Source organism: Micromesistius poutassou (assembly GCF_964030765.1).
Source record: "Micromesistius poutassou genome assembly, chromosome: 19".
Taxonomy (NCBI): domain Eukaryota; kingdom Metazoa; phylum Chordata; class Actinopteri; order Gadiformes; family Gadidae; genus Micromesistius; species Micromesistius poutassou.
In genome coordinates this window covers 14,497,291-14,514,420 of record NC_140289.1, presented here as the reverse complement: position 1 = coordinate 14,514,420, position 17,130 = coordinate 14,497,291, and the positions used below count along the sequence as shown (strand labels likewise).

Here is a 17,130-nt window from a genome sequence, read left to right as displayed (position 1 = left end):
ATGCTAAAAGGTGCCTACCTTCACCTCAAAGAGTTATTTTTGCTCCTTTCGTAGGAGGAAACAGAGTGCTCTCTCTCTATCTCTCTCTCTCTCTCTCTAGTTCGTCAAAAATCGATGCTTGTTCAGGGGCTTTTGGCGTTAACTGCTGACACAAAGGGTGTCCTTGTGCGTCTTCATTCGACGCAGGGGGTTTTCAACTCATTACAATGTAATCCCTCCACGGCCAACAGTGATAAGTGCGTAACCCTTACCCTAACCCTAACCCCAACCCTAACCCTAACCACTACTACCCTAACCCTAACCCTAACCACTACTACCCTAACCCTAACCCTAACCACTACTACCCTAACCCTAACCCTAACCACTACTACCCTAACCCTAACCCTAACCACTACTACCCTAACCCTAACCCTAAAAGGCGGTACTTGACCCTATCATCCTACGAAAAAAAGATTTGCGGGCGTGCTTTCCCTGGGCGTCAGATATCGCCGTGGAGGGATTACAACCCCCTGGTTGAATGAAGACGCACAAGGACATCCTTTGTGTCAGCAGTTGACGCCGAAACCCCTGGCGTCAATTTTTGAGGAACTCAGAGTGAGAATGTGTTGCGTTTACATGCACTCGAGAAAACGAAATTATTGGGTTAGTCCGACTATGATTGGGGTTTTAAGATGCATGTATACACCGTAGTCTACCTAAAATCGGACCAAATCGGGTTTCTCATAGTCGGATTAAGACCCCTTGATTATTACTGAAAACAACTTTCTCGAATGCTGCCTGAGTTTGTTGTTGCTGGTGACGTAAAGAGGTCAGCCGGTGGCTCTATTACCACTAGTTGAAATGGGCACAGCGCCACCTATCGTACCGGGATATGACTTCGGACAATGAATCGATTTTCTCACCGCCATGTATACTCGGAGGTGCATAGTCGAACTATGGCTGTAATTGGATTAAGCAGTGCATGTAAACTTACTGATTGAGACCAACTGAAAATATACAAAGCCGGTATGAAATTAAACTGTTAAACTGTTTCTGAAAAAAGTATAAATGATATTGAAATTATTTTCATATTATTTTCATATTATCGAAGATACAAGTGTGTTGATTAGTGTTGGTTAAATGTTTGAACGAAGGTTAAAGGTTGAACGAAGGTTAAAACAACAAAAAACGGTTAAAAATTTACCAAGTTACGAAGCCTGAAGTATTTGAAGTGTTTCGCCACGTTCACACTGTACGCATCCGTCGACGGATCTCATTGACTTTGCATGGGGCGCTCTCGAAATGCATTGTGGGTCAATCCGTGCTGTCCGCTGCACTGCCTGCGTCAAAAAGTTGAGAAATGTTCAACTTTTCAGGCAGCGACCGATCCATCGGCCAATCAGATCTTGTTACCCATACGTCAGACAATATTTTAAAAGTAGAATATCTTAAAAAGTTTTAAATATTTAAAAAATCTGAAAGGAAGCGCGCGATTCCAAGCTAATCCAAACAAAGTTCAAAGTTCAAAGTCAGCTTTATTGTCAATTCCAAAATATGTGCAAGACAAATAGAGGAATCAAAATTGTGTTAGTCTTTGACCCAGGGTGCAATAAATAGAAAAGGATAAAATTTGGTAAAATGAAATAAAATAAGTAATATTTACAAATTACAATAAAAACATTTTAAATAGTGCAAAATAATTCTAAATAGTGCAAAGGTAGGCAAAACGGTAAAAAGAAAAACGGTATATATTCAATAAAGTTTTAAAAGTAAATGGTCCAGGATTCTTGGGGGCAAATGGGAGGGGGCTTCAGAGTTAGTGGGGGCAGAGGGGGGAGGGAGAGAGCTGAGCTCCCCGACAGCCTGGTGGAAAAGCTGTTTCCAGGTCTGGTCTGATGGGGCCGGCCTGGAGGCTGTGGTACCAGTCGATGGGCTCACCCACAACGCTGGTTGCTTTGCAGGTGAGGCAGGTTCCATAGATGTCCAGTTGGATGCAGTGCAGCTCCCATACCCCATCCCACAACCCTAACCCTATCCCTAACTCTAACCCTAACCCACAGTGATGAAGCCGGTCAGGATGCTCTCGACGGTGCCTCTGTAGAAGGAGCACATGATGGATGGGGGGGGGGGGCTCATTCTCTCTTCAGCTTGCGGAGGAAGTAGAGGGGCTGCTGGGACTTGTTGGCCAGTGATGTGGTGTTGGTTGGTCCAGGAGAGATCCTCACTGATGTGAACCACAGGAACGATGGTCAGCGGGGGTTTAGGAGCGGGGACTCTACGGAAATCCATAACAATCTCCTTGGTCTTCTCGACGTTCAGGAAGAATGTTATCTCTACACCACGTGGCCAGCTGGCTGACCTCCTTCCTGTAGTGGGTCTCATCGTTGTTGGAGATGAGACCAACCACGGTTGTGTCATCCGCGAACTTCCCAATGTGGTCGCCGCTGAAGGACGGAGCACAGTCGTGGGTCAGCTGCGCTCTGAGCAGGGGGCCGAGGGGGCCCCCTGCTCAGAGCGCTGGTTCTGGATGTGTTGCTGCCGTCCCGCACTGCCTGAGGCCTCTCGCTGTGGAAGTCCAGCAGCCAGTTGCACAGGGAAGGGCTGAGCCCCAGCTGGTCCAGTTTGAAGTGCTGAGCCCCAGCTGGTCCAGTTTGAAGTGCTGAGCCCCAGCTGGTCCAGTTTGAAGGGCTGAGCCCCAGCTGGTCCAGTTTGAAGTGCTGAGCCCCAGCTGGTCCAGTTTGAAGGGCTGAGCCCCAGCTGGTCCAGTTTGAAGGGCTGAGCCCCAGCTGGTCCAGTTTGAAGTGCTGAGCCCCAGCTGGTCCAGTTTGAAGGGCTGAGCCCCAGCTGGTCCAGTTTGAAGTGCTGAGCCCCAGCTGGTCCAGTTTGAAGGGCTGAGCCCCAGCTGGTCCAGTTTGAAGTGCTGAGCCCCAGCTGGTCCAGTTTGAAGGGCTGAGCCCCAGCTGGTCCAGTTTGCCGATCAGCTGCTGAGGGATGATGGTGTTGAATGCTGAACTAAAGTCTATGAACAGCATTTCTGACGTATGAGTTTTGGTGTCCAGGCGGGTGAGGGCTGGGTGAAGAGCAGAAGAGATGGCATCCTCGGTGGATCTGTTACATCGGTATGCAGACTGGTAGGGGTCCAAGGTGGCAGGGGGCATTTAATGTGAGCCATGCCTTTCAAAGCACTTCATGAAAGGGTTAGGCCAGGGTTCCCCAATTAGTTTTGCCAGAGGGCCAAATTTGGTCAAGCATGCCACACCAAGGGCCGAGATATAGTTTAATTTTTTTAATTTGCCATTTTTATGTGCACATTTTGCTTTAATTATCATTACTATAATTATTAGTAGTAGTGGAAAATACCCTGTGTTAGGAGTCACACAATAATGCTCTCTTGAAACAAAATTTGTCCAAAACCTACCATTAATTTATTAAAATGCCGCTGGAACATCAGCAAACAAAAAGTCCAGCAAACAAACACGCACACAGTGCAGCAGCCCCAAACATAAAAACTTAAATAGCATCAGCACAGTGTGTCTTCAACAGGGCATTGGGCCTGGTGCCATCCATCCAGATCAGTGTGTGTTCACATCCACTCTCTTCCCCTCTCTATATGTCTCTCCCTCCCTCTCTAAGAGACACAGGAAGATTTTAGTTAGTTATTGTTAGTTAGCTTTAAAATGTGATACCACAATATGTGACATTAGTTTTAAACTTTTGAAATATGTGTAGCAAATAACATCAGTCTGTAAACAAAAAAAAAATATATATATATATATATATATTTTTTTTTTTAATTATTTTTTATTTATTTTTTATTATTTTTTTACATGTGAATGCCACTGGGTCAGCGCTGGCCGGACATTTGGCTCCTGCGGGCCGGATTTGGCCCGCGGGCCGCTAATTGGGGTTCACTGGGTTAGGCAATGCAATGGGACGATAGTCATTGAAGTGGATGGACAGGACTTCTTTGCAACAGGTATGATGGTGGTGGCTTTGAAGCACGACGGAACAACAGCCTGACTCAGTCAAGCATTGAAAATGTCTGTGAAGACATCGTTGAGCTCTGAGCTGAGCTTTAAGTTCATCAAGAATAATAAAGAAAGAAAGAAGAAAACTTAAGAAGAACAATTGTTGAGCACTGCATGCAGCACTCACCTAATAATTACTCTGAAGGCAATAATAAGCTTTTAAGGGATTAACAGTTTTGTTTTTTGCATTTGAACACATTTAGGCTTGGTTTGTGACATTTTGTTTGTAAAACTGCTACAACCAATCAATTGAATGACAGTTCAATGTTACTTTAATGTGGTACTCTGCATGACATGCCTTTATATAACAAGAACAATGAGTCGAAAGGTGCAATTTGATGTGAAAGGTGTGTGATGTGATTTTCATAACAGGATACCAACAGACAGTGACGGACTGGACTGGTCTGGCATTTGGACAGATGCCAGAAGGGCCGCGGCCTCTCGTGGGCTCGTGGATCTCTCCTTCAAATAAGAGCCACACTCAGACATACCTGTTGTGCTCTGCTACCTGCCTTGTTTCTTATTTTTTCACTCACACACACACACACACACACACACACACACACACACACACACACACACACACACATTCCCCATTTGCCCATATTTGAGCTTGTCTGCCATCATACTTTATAGATTGATCTAAAGTCGGATTTGAGATTTGTCTTTAAAATGTTCTCCCCATGGTGTTTCCTTTATAGTCTCTAGTTTTCCTTTATCCTCAGCTGTAACACAAGCTTTGGTGATTCTCTCTCTCTCTCTCTCTCTCTCTCTCTCCCTAACCCTAACCCTAACCCTAGTAGTAAATAGTAAATGCATGCTGAATTGAGCATTATAAATCAATGCTCCTACATGAATACTAATTAGTAAGCAATTCATATGTGTCTTATATATAATACATATTATTATCAAAACTGGGTCATCTGGGTAATCAAATTATCTTAATAATCATTCATTACTGATTAATTGCTTGCTTACTAATGAGTATACACATATGAACAATGCTTCATAAAAGAGGAATTCATTATTAAATACTGCTTAATTTTATGCTTCAAAGTTGCAGTTATTCTAAATAACTGAATCAGTCATTGAGTAGTGTATGTTCCTCCTCTTATAACCCTTTTCTAGAGCTAAAGCTAATTCTAACGGCTAACAGAGCTGATCTCAGTATTGTAGCCACCGCCGTGAGTGGCAATACGACCACACTTCATCTCCTTAAAGAGAGAGGTTGCAAACAAAGCTCCAGACTCGCCCCTTTTAAGATGGCTCCTTTAGAAGCAAGTGAAGTGACGGTGGAGCTGGGCTGAACAATTCATTTAAATATTGTCAAAATCGCATTATGGCCAAAAGCAATATCCAAATCGCATGAGCTGGAATTGTTCGATAGTTGTAAAATGTGTCAATGTACATTTATAACACCATTATAGATTCAATAGTGTAGTGTTGCAGAGGCCCTGCAGCACAATAGATTTATTTTTCCAGATTGAAGGAAACATGTTTTGTACAGACCCCAACAAATGTCACTCCATCATTTATTAGTTCTGTCAGTGAAGATGAAAGTCGTGATGCAAAAATTATCATTCCCTCTAATAATGTTGCAAATGCATATCGCAATCACAATCTCTGTCAAACATTATCACAATAGGATTATTTTGCTGATGAGCCCTGGAGTCCAATTCTGCATTTTATTGAGCTTGAACACTCAAAGGATAACTTTGATCTTGACTTTGTCCAATGAATTAACGACAGATCAATACAGAGATATCAATGCAAGTGATCTAATAGTTTGAAAAAAAGACTATTATCCAATGCCCGTTCTTTAGAATACGGCTAATCTGAAATATTTTTCAATAGCTATTTAGTATTGCAAGTGAATATCGTCCAACTAAAATCCCAGCAGTGGATTTTAGTTTTCAGTGGAGAAGCAGCGGGCTCGCCCTGACCTTCGCCGTGGCCTTTGTGGGCATTTCATCCTCTTCAATATCAGGGGACGGGGGCCAGTGTCTTTTCATATCAAACGGCCGGGTGCTCTGTTCTTTGTGGTGTGAGTCGACTTTCTGGATCCACATAGGTCTCATAGAACATGCGATGGTACAGAAGTACTGGTCACTATTGGGGACCAGTCACACAGTATTATACACACTGCCACTGTGCACAGCCTCGTCATTTGTGCATTGGCCCTAAGTATGGGGATCAATGGTGTCAATGTCAGAATTCAATGCTAATTCAATGCAGTTTTGTTTGTGCCATACTGGCAGCCCTTAGGGGCTTGAGTGGCAGCTACAGTTCTAGTGATAGTTATATGATTATAAGACATAAGTGGCTGTCGTCCGAGAAAGGTGGACCAAAATAAAACAATTTAAAGAGAACAATCCCTGCATGGTTTGTACGTGGATGGCCACATTTCATTCTTGAGGAACATTGTAGTTCAGACATATTTTAATGGGGTACAGAAAAAAGACATGCAGGTTTAATAGTTACATTATTCATCTATTCAACAATGATGAATTGTTCCTTAAAATGTGTATATGTTTCATTATGAAAACTCATTAATAATACATAAGGTCTCATGCTAAGGAGTAAATTGCTGCAGATGAAAAGTTAAATACAGTTTCATGCATTTGAAAGCCAGGACTCTGCATTACAGTCCTTCCATCTTTTAAAGCGTTCATGTCCTCTACTCTATAAGGCGCTATCACCTTATTCACCCTGCTGTCGCTGCAGTGCTGTTCCTGTCCCTCAGAGGCACCATGTCTGTTTACCGGCCCAGCACACCTGTCCTCCATTTGCTGGTTTCCAAGGGAACCCTCTGGATTTTTATTAGCGATATCTGGATCACAGCAACCTTTGGAGATGCTCAGATAGACTGTTTAATCAGGTTAATCATTGATAGACAAAAGGTCCACACACACACACACACACACACACACACACACACACGCATCCAGCCACAGGCATCCACACAAAGAAATGGTTATTTTAAAAAATTGAATGCAAAAAATATAGCAATAAAACTAGACCAAGACAAATAGAACCAAAGGGACCAATAATGATCTATTGAAGTACCTTTCTAGACCCAATCCCTTGATACGACCTTTAAACGTAGTGTCACGTAAACACTCTATAGATTCAGGCCAAGTCCACACGTACCAAAACAATCTTTTTTTTCTCCGTTTTCCCTGGCATCGTATCAAGAACATTTGCGTCCACACGGATCCATCTCAATACGGCTCAACACGCTACTTCATGTTCCAGGCGTATAGGTGGCGCTGTTTTAGTTTTAGAAATTCACCGGAAACCGTCACTCCTAATAAAGCGTTAACGCAACCCTTTTGATCGTCTCAATTGGCGCACGCATTGGCTGTTGTTTGTTTGTAAAATGTGGCTTATGTGGTTGTCCATCAGTCTTTTTTTCTCAGCGTGGTGGCACAGGAGCATAATATTTTGCATAGTGGTGGGCCGTTATCGGCGTTAACGTGCTGCGTTAACGCGAGACTCTTATCGGGCGATAAAAAAAATATCGCCGTTAATCTATTCTCAAAGTTGAACTAACCAGAAGCTGAGTGTTTAATAAAATATACTGTCCATAATCGCGCCATATGCTGGAGACAATGTAGCGATGATAATAGAAACAACTTGGGTGAGCTATGACACGTTTTGAGTTGATCGTGACATCAGAGCGTCGAAATAGTTGGTGTTGTTGTAATAATCCAAATCTTCCTCCGAGCTACCCGCCACACACAAACACACAGCGTTTGTGTGTTTGCGCTGCACTCCATAGCCCGACCTCTGTCTGTGTGAGCTGCCCTCTTGAGCTGCCCGTTTGCACTTGGTTCTATGAACATCCTTACTGTTTCGACAGCGGTATATTTTTGTTGTAAGTCGCGTTGGATAAAAGCGTCTAAATGTAAATGTGAATGAAATGACTCTGTGATGACAGAAAATGACAGAACCCAACCACGCCATTAGGATGTCACTGAGAGGTTGACAGGAAATAGGAGCTGTGATGCACACTAATGCAACCACGCAATCTAACATGCAACCACTTCCATCCAGCCATGAATACATACAATGTCTTGGACTGATAATCAGCTGTGTTGTTCGGATGGATTAGTGTATGACTCATTTCAGTCTAACGTTATCATGAATGGAAGTGGAGAGGGGGAGCAGGTGCACGTATCAAGGACCACTCAGCAGCATGGCTCCCACCTCCACATTTAAGGTGTTACTGAGGAAGCTGTGGTCCATGTTGTCGCTCTTTGTTGTCGCTCTATGTTGTAGCTCTATGTTGTAGCTCTATGTTGTAGCTCTGTGTTGTCGCTCTATGTTGTAGCTCTATGTTGTCGCTCTATGTTGTAGCTCTATGTTGTAGCTCTATGTTGTAGCTCTGTGTTGTAGCTCTATGTTGTAGCTCTATGTTGTAGCTCTATGTTGTAGCTCTGTGTTGTAGCTCTATGTTGTAGCTCTGTGTTGTAGCTCTATGTTGTAGCTCTGTGTTGTAGCTCTATGTTGTCGCTCTATGTTGTAGCTCTGTGTTGTAGCTCTATGTTGTCGCTCTATGTTGTAGCTCTATGTTGTAGCTCTATAGGTGGCTCTGTGTTGTAGCTCTATGTTGTAGCTCTGTGTTGTAGCTCTATGTTGTCGCTCTATGTTGTAGCTCTATGGTGTAGCTCTATGTTATCGCTCTATGTTGTAGCTCTATGTTGTAGCTCTATATGGTGGCTCTGTGTTGTAGCTCTATGGTGTAGCTCTATGTTATCGCTCTATGTTGTAGCTCTATGTTGTGGGAGCAGCTAAAAGGTTTGGGCTTTGAGTGCCTGCTGTGATGGGGAGCCTTTATTTATTTATATTTAACATGGCCTCAGGGTTGTGATGGACTCAGTTGGAGCCACACAAATACATGGAGTAGATTCTGTCTTGTGTGAACCTCAAGCACGTTGTCCACGTTATCGATTACCTCGATGTGGAGATGGGGAATTGGTTGAGTGTAGCTCAGTCACGTGTTCTGCTCCAAGGGCACAATGCCCATGCTTTCGCTGTTATTTTCAATGGTTTTGTATGCTTCTTGTTGTTTTGCCCATTACCAATGGCCCACAGAGGTCAAGGGAAGGCGGGGGTGGGTAATTGTGAGGCATTATGTGCTTCAGTTTCAGAGAAGTGCTCTAAAGAAGAAGAAGAAAGATATCCCGATAGCCTGGGCTTCTTCTGGCTCCATTACCCAGAGAGGGGCTTGCTCCCAGCGGCTGAAGCCACCATGCTGCGCTCTACTCTTACACACCCTGCAGCCCTCAGAAGCCGTATGGATAATGTGCTCTCCAGCCGTATGGATAATGTGCTCTCCAGCGCTGCAATAAGTGGACCACATCATTATACTGAAACATCATTATACTAAAAGAGTCATGTCTCATCGGAAAGGAGTGTGTGTGTGTGTGTGTGTGTGTGTGTGTGTGTGATTGTGTGTGTGTGTGTGTGTGTGTGTGTGTGTGTGTGTGTGTGTGTGTGGGTGTCTATCTGTGTGTGGACAGCAGCAATTTGGTTTGAGATAGCTGTGAACTGAGGTGGATCAGGGAGGTCCAGTGCCTGCGTCAATGCGACACACACACACACACACACACACACACACACACACACACACACACACACACACACACACACACACACACACACACTGTGTGTGTTCCTGTGTACGGAGTGATTATAATGGAATTAGGTCCTTACATTTACATTTACATTTTACATTTTAAAAAAGATGCTTTTATCCAAAGCGACTTACAATAAGTACATTTGTCAGAAGACAAACATATCGCTGTTGGAACAGGAAGGATATCCATAGAACCAAGTGCCAAACACCAATAATTGTTAGGTTAACCCATTCCCCGTATACAACAAAGCTAGGATAAGATGCTACTTTGATGCTTTTTTTAATATAAAAAAAAGAAATCTGCAAAAAACTAAATGATGCTGCATGTAGCCCCACCCCACCAACTACACATTTTTCAAGTTCTGATGCCTACAGGCCAAAACACAATACTCAACCAGGTGAATAGAACGACCTGGCAGCCCCCACACACAACCATAGCAAGCTGAGTGCAGTTAGAGGAACGAAAGAGATAAGAAAATACATTTATTTACATTATCTTGATCTAACAAGAAACCAAAAATGTGTAGTGCACTTAAATACAGAGAAGGACCCTTTACAACATCATGTCAGGTAAAGCACTGAGATCTTTCCAAGACCTGAAATCTCAGTTCAACCTTCCTGGTACTTCCTTTTTCTTCTACCTGCAACTCCGTAGTGCCTTACGGCCATACGGAGTCCCCTGGGGAGAGAATTCCCATCCAATTCATAAAATTTGCGGTAGTTTATCTACCCAAGGCTTGGTCTCCTCTCTTTACACTTACATCACCAAACGTGCAGAAAAACCCCTGCAAGTTGAGTAGTCACTGGAGCCATGATTTCTCAATCGCACCTAATACAATCAATTGGTCTGGAGTCTGGTCAAGGATAGTCCTATCATCCCGTAATCTTAATCATCAAATGATTCATTATAACTTCATACACAGACTTTATTGCACTCCTCGGAAATTATTTCTGATGAAAATTAATCCATCTCCCATTTGCCAGTTATGTTCTTTACAGAAACGTTTGTCCATATGGTCTGGGAGTGCCCTGGGGTGAGAGACTTTAGGACTATGGTGTCAAACAAGATGTCCATAGTACTGAAGCGTACCACCCCCTGCTCCCCAATAGTTCTCTTACTGAATGAATTTACTGGCCTAGACCTCTCTTTAATGCACCAGCGCTGGTTCCTGGTAAGCCTCACTGCAGCCAAGAAAATTATTGCACAGAGATGGAAATCTCCCCATGACCTGTCCTACCAATACTGGGTAAATACAGCTATAGATATAGCTAAACTAGAGAAGTCTGTAGCCGGCATGCATGGCGCTCACGTTGAAAATATCCGTTTATGGGCATCCTTTATCGACAGTGTGTCGGGATAGCAGGCCTAATCTTTCCTCCCTGTTTACTGTCTTCCATTTCAACGTCCAGCATAACTTGCTTTATCCATTTACCAAATCCAGCATTCTGCGTTAGTTCTGGCAGGCCGCGTCGTCGAGCCCACGGTCAGTTTCTTATTGGCTGTGCCAGACCCAGCCCTCCTCAGCTGCTCCACTCAGCTGATCGCCCCCTCACTCGCAGGTCACCTCTCTTAATAGGGCGCCTTGTCTAAACTGCTTCAGTGTGTCTACTGTCACACCTCCTCCCCAGCTCCACCTCAAAGTGGTTTACCTTGACATAATAATGACATACTGTTGTCGTTGTTGCTTGCTCTGTTCCAGGGGGGTATAGAGTTAGCTTGCTCTCCCAGTTAAACAACTGGGAGGGTAATCCCCTGAGGATGCTGCTGTTCCCTGCCTTTCCATGGAGCTCATGGAAAGACTTCCTCTGAACAGAGCCATACCGCCAAATACAAAATAAATAGGTTTAAAACATATTTCTCTCTTGTGTATTTGTGTATTTTGACGTCAGTGGTCCTGACAGAACTTAGTTTGAGCTGTTACAGAGCGGAGGTTTTCTTTTTGGGAGTGGGCGGGGGGAGCAAGACCTGGGGGTGGGTGGGTTTGGGGGTGGGGTGAATGATTGTGGTTGAATGTTGTATGTTGCCTTTGTTGTTGTTGTTGTTGTTGTTGTTGTTATCTTAAATGTATTTCTGTTTGTTTGTTGTGTATAATTATACAAAATAAATAAATTGATCAAAAAATGTTGCTCACCATGTTGTACCATCATATTTCTACAGTAGCCCAGAACGGACAATTGGTTCTGGAGAGGACACGTTTCTTATAAAGTGCTACCACAATGCGGAAAAATGTACTAAGTCATAATCGAAAACTTACTTGTGAACTATAACCTGTAGTTATTTGTGAACTATAACAGTCGATGGCAGGGCCGGACTGGGAGACTTTTTCAGGCCAGGAGTCAGTCATGTAACCAGGCCACCCTGGCCTTGCCCACACGCGCACGTTCACGCCCACACCTACATGCATTGGCACGCATGTACACGCACATGCACGCATGAACACACACACACACACACACACACACACACACACACACACACACACACACACACACACACACACACACACACACAGTGCATTCCAAATAGAAGTTCAAATATGGGACCTATGTACAAACTAAGTTAGGAATATACAGTAACTTTTGTGTTTGGGGCCGGGCTGGTAAAATACAGTAACACAACAATCCTCAGCAAAATCCACTAACACACTTACTAGAAGAGAATAAAGGTTTAACGCAGTGCCAAGGTTACATAAACATCATATCATGTGGAATGTCAACTGCCTCTTTGGCATATCTTTTTATGTGTAGCCTACAATATAACTTAATAAACAAAGACAACAAAGTCCAAATCAAACAATTAATCAGCTATGAGGGGACAGCCTTTGAATACATGTTCACAGAACATGCACGCACTGATAGACGCAATGTATAATACAGTCCGAGTCGAGAGTATAGTTCCTAATAAGCAATCACATAATATTGACTCATATTCTAATATAGGGCTGGGATACATAACAGCAAGTCAGCAACAGACAGCAAAATTCCACACCACTAGTGCTTAATTGAATGGCAGCTATTACTGTATTACAAATGAGAGCCATTTGTGCCTGTTGGTGTTATGTCTGCAACTTGCATGTTGTTGCTCTAGAAATGATTCTGTACCTTCTGCCAACTTCTCTGCACTGGCTTCTCCTGAAGTACCAGCAGGACTCATGTCATCACCACCTTTGAATAGCAAACATATGCTTACAGTGTTTTTCCATACACTATAGTTCATACAGTAAGATAGTGTCGCCTATGTCTCAGTTAATTTGTCCTTGTATTCATATACATAATAATGGAATGATAACAGTAAATAAAAAAGTGGCTTGTTTAATTTCATGGCCAGGGCCTACTGTGTAAAAGTGTACAGCCTCAAGGACCCAGGTCCATGGACCTCAAGCACCAGTGTTTTTTTTGTTGTTGTTGATGGTGTCTTCCACGATTACATATTTTTTTTAAAGGCCACCACCAGGTGGCGTATCTCACTTCGTTGGAAAAGTGAGAGAGCTGGGGGCGAGAGTATTCAGTTGGTTGAGATCTGCAGCCTCACCGCTAGATGCGTGCTACACACTGCACCAATGTACTGTGCTTTATGTGTAAAGTATGTGGGTGTTTTAATTAGGCTGTATGTTAATTGGTCTTCAAGGAAAAGTGAACTCTGCAGTCCAAGGATGTCTACAGGTTTAGGGTTCACCAGCCATTGCTCAATGTTATTGCATTTTATAAAACGAATTAGTAGCTCGGGATTATATTGTGATTTGTTTTTGTAGACTAATGTCTCCCCCTATTGTGCACCGATGGAAATACTGGAACATTGGAATCAGAAAAGATCTACGGCTTCATGGTTGGAGTGGTGCACCCTGCGGCGCGCCACCCCTCCCCCTCCTCTCCTCCTCTCCCTCTCCTCCACAATCTCCTCCTCTCCTCCTCCGCCCCTCTCCTCCTCTCCTCCACAATCTCCTCCTCTCCTCCTCCACCCTCCTCTCCTCCTCTCCTCCTCCCCTCCTCTCCTCCACCCTCCTCTCCTCCTCCGCCCCTCTCCTCCTCTCCTCCACCCTCCTCTCCTCCTCTCCTCCTCCCCTCCTTTCCTCCACCCTCCTCTCCTCCTCCGCCCCTCTCCTCCTCTCCTCCTCCGCCCCTCTCCTCCTCTCCTCCTCTCATCCACCGCCCCTCTCCTCCTCTCCTCCTCTCCTCCAACCTCCTCTCCTCCTCTCCTCCTCCGCCCCTCTCCTCCTCTCCTCCTCTCCTCCTCTCATCCACCGCCCCTCTCCTCCTCTCCTCCAACCTCCTCTCCTCCTCTCCTCCTCCGCCCCTCTCCTCCTCTCCTCCTCTCCTCCTCTCATCCACCGCCCCTCTCCTCCTCTCCTCCAACCTCCTCTCCTCTCCTCCTCCTCTCCTCCTCCTCTCCTCCTCTCCTCCTCCGCCCCTCTCCTCCTCTCCTCCTCTCCTCCACCCTCCTCTCCTCCTCTCCTCCTCTGCCCCTCTTCTCCTCTCCTCCTCTCCTTCTCTCCTCCTCTCCTCCAACCTCCTCTCCTCCTCCCCTCCCCTCCCCTCCTCTCCTCCTCTCGCTCTCCTCCCCCCTCTCCTCCTCCCCTCTTCTCCTCCTCTCAGCACGAACCTTCAACCACACTTTCACACCTGGCACGTGCTGGCTCACAGCTCACTGCAAATGGAAAGACAACACTGCAGAATAACGAGGATATTGATATGAGAATGAGCCCGATCGTATCGTGTCGTGCATTGGCTGCTCTTTCCTGATTTATCCATCAGTGAACGTTAATGTGGGATGATTGTATGTGTACGCACGTCGGGGCATATTCATTTGTTTGACATGAGCCCAAACACGAGATGATAGGTGATAGAAGACAGATAGATGGACGGATGGATGGATGGATCATGGATGGATATAGAGATTCATAGATTGTTTAATTGTTTAAGGTGTTTCCGTAAACATGCAAACTTGCCTATGTAGACCCTATACTGATATAGAGCACTCTTGATTTACATTACTGCATGCTAATGTGAAAAACCGGAGCAAGCGTAACCACGTATTTCAAGGAGTTTCCATATAATCCTCTTATATCAGATATATGCATTCGGCGATATGAATGTGTCAGTAGACGAGCAGCAGGCCGAGGCGAGGGGACCAAACGGTGGTCTGCTGAGGTGTGAGCTCGCGCCTCGCCGAGCGGCGCGTGGACACTTGGCAGCGTGTCAAACCAGAGGCATTTGACACGAGCCCCGCAGCACACATAAATAGGAGCGCTTCGAGCCGTTCTGCACATTCCCTCTCGGACCTTCCTCCAGCACCTTTGTCCGTTGTAACCCCGCAGGATTATCACGCTACAGAAACAATGGACGCTATTACTGCGCAGAGTGGGAATACTTCCCCCGGAGGACACGCTGCAGACAGCCACAGCGGGGCTGTGATGTGGAGACCGTGGGACACACCGTGTGGACAGAACGAGGCGCACAAGGTACGCTAGGACCCGAGTCCTTTATTGAACGACTTTTATTTTTATTTTTGCGATTCATTGCACGTTACGTTAACGTTAACTTTGCAGTTATGTAACACCATGCTTTTGTGTTATAGTTGAACTCCAAGCATGGGGAACTTGCCGATGCAAAGCGCACCAAGAGCCTGCCCGTCACACATCCAGTCAAGTAAGTTTGGTTATGAATCCTACAATCTGTTGTCCTGTGATTCATTGCAGCCTGTTGGTCGCTCATAGTGGTTTTCTTTTTTATTAACTGGTGTTCTCCTTCTTTACTTCTTCTTTGTAGGTTGTACTGGCCGAAATCCAAATGTTTTGACTATCTGTACCAAGACGCCGAGGTGCTGCTGAGTAACTACCCGGTCCAGGCCACCATCTGCCTGTACCAGGAGGGGTCCAGCGGGGACGAGGAGTCCAGCGGGGATGAGGAGTCCAGCGGGGATGAGGAGTCCAGCGGGGATGAACATAGTGACGAAGAGGATGATTTCGAAATGGAGCTAAATTAAATTGTCGCTGCAATGAACAACTGGAAGAGCAAAGCTGCATAACTAATATATATATATATAATTTATTTTTGTACATGTCTGTAAATATATCTATTATCTACGCTCGCTGGCAGATTTCTGTCAATTAAGTTATTTCTACCATTTTTCTACCTTTTTTGTAATTTCGCTGAATGTTGCAATAAAATGCATTTGAAACTTACACTGCTTGACTTGGCTGGGTGTTTCTGTCCAAATTGAGTCATGCAGCTACAGCTTGAGAATAATGTCCTACAGTCAACTAAGGTGCTGAATCGGGGTTGTGCATTGAAACTGGTGCAATGAATAAAATAATAATATCATAAATAAAGTCAAGTCTAGATTGATCAAGTCAGTGATGGAACAACAGAGCGCACGCGTAAGGAACTGGCCCCCACCTCGCCAGAGGATGCGGGTGGTGCCACCAACCAACAGCTGGGGAGGAAGCAGCAGCCCTCGTTCGGAGAGGCGACACCTCGCCAGGCGCTGCGGCCTGCGGGAGGAACCGGATAGGGGCCCCGTGTCCCGGAGAGGACAAACACGCTGCCCAGCGGGACACCTTCCCGGATAACGAATTGATGTCGTGCAACGATGGGATGTGTTAGAATAGAGCCTGGATAATATTCAATTCATGGTTTTCACAGGTTTTCGATTCCTTTTTCATCAAATGTGGTTTAAAACACCACTGCCAATGCCCGACAAATAGCGCAGTAATGAATGAGCAGTGCGGAAATTGCACACCCTGTAAATGGTGATGGTTAAAAATGTGCAAAGTAGCCTACATGCACACAATCATGGTCTTTAAACAACATGAAAAGTGCAGTTTGGTCGAATATCACACACAAGTTTGTCCGACAATTTCAATAATAAAACGTCATACAATGTCGCCTATTTCTTCAGTAAATTGGTATTAGGCCTAATTTCTTGATAGTAGGCCTATTTTAGTCATGGCCCCTATGAATAATGGGGCCCCAGAAGGAGCGCGTGGGGTGGTGTCAGGTGTCAGGTGTGAAGTCTGAACACCAATCTGCTCAGAGTGACCGCGAGCCCTTTAAGCACTGCACCTGAAGATGATTTGAGGATAATTAAAGATATATATATATATATATATATCCATCCATATATCTATCCTAACTCTCTCTCTCTCTCTCTCTCTCTCTCTCTCTCTCTCTCTCTCTCTCTCTCTCTCTCTCTCTCTCTCTCTCTCTCTCTCTCTCTCTCTCTCTCTCTCTCTATATATATATATATATATCCATCCATCTATCTCTCGATGGGATAGGATGTATTGTGTGGGGTCCTAGATGGTCATGCACATTCTACATGGAGGCTAAGGGGTTTCATATAAATAACCCACTACTCTTCCATATGTGTATGTGTACATCATAAATGAGGTATGATACCACGTATAATGCTTGATTGTAAAATATTGTAATGGAAGTCTTAGCACAATATGCTTACTGTAATGTAAAATGTATTCCCAAAGT

The 17,130-nt window shown here is 44.6% G+C and overlaps 1 protein-coding gene across 1 annotated transcript in view; it reads left to right on the top strand.

The window, feature by feature from the left end:
* Nucleotides 1–16,609: 16,609 nt before the first annotated feature.
* Nucleotides 16,610–17,130, top strand: part of LOC311364356 (uncharacterized protein) — a gene marked incomplete at both ends in the record, with an annotated part of 34,374 nt that continues 33,853 nt past the window's right edge. The window contains one exon of the mRNA XM_084484331.1: nt 16,610–16,652. Coding sequence (XP_084340457.1) covers nt 16,610–16,652 — 43 coding nt within the window. The remainder of the gene's footprint in view (nt 16,653–17,130) is intronic.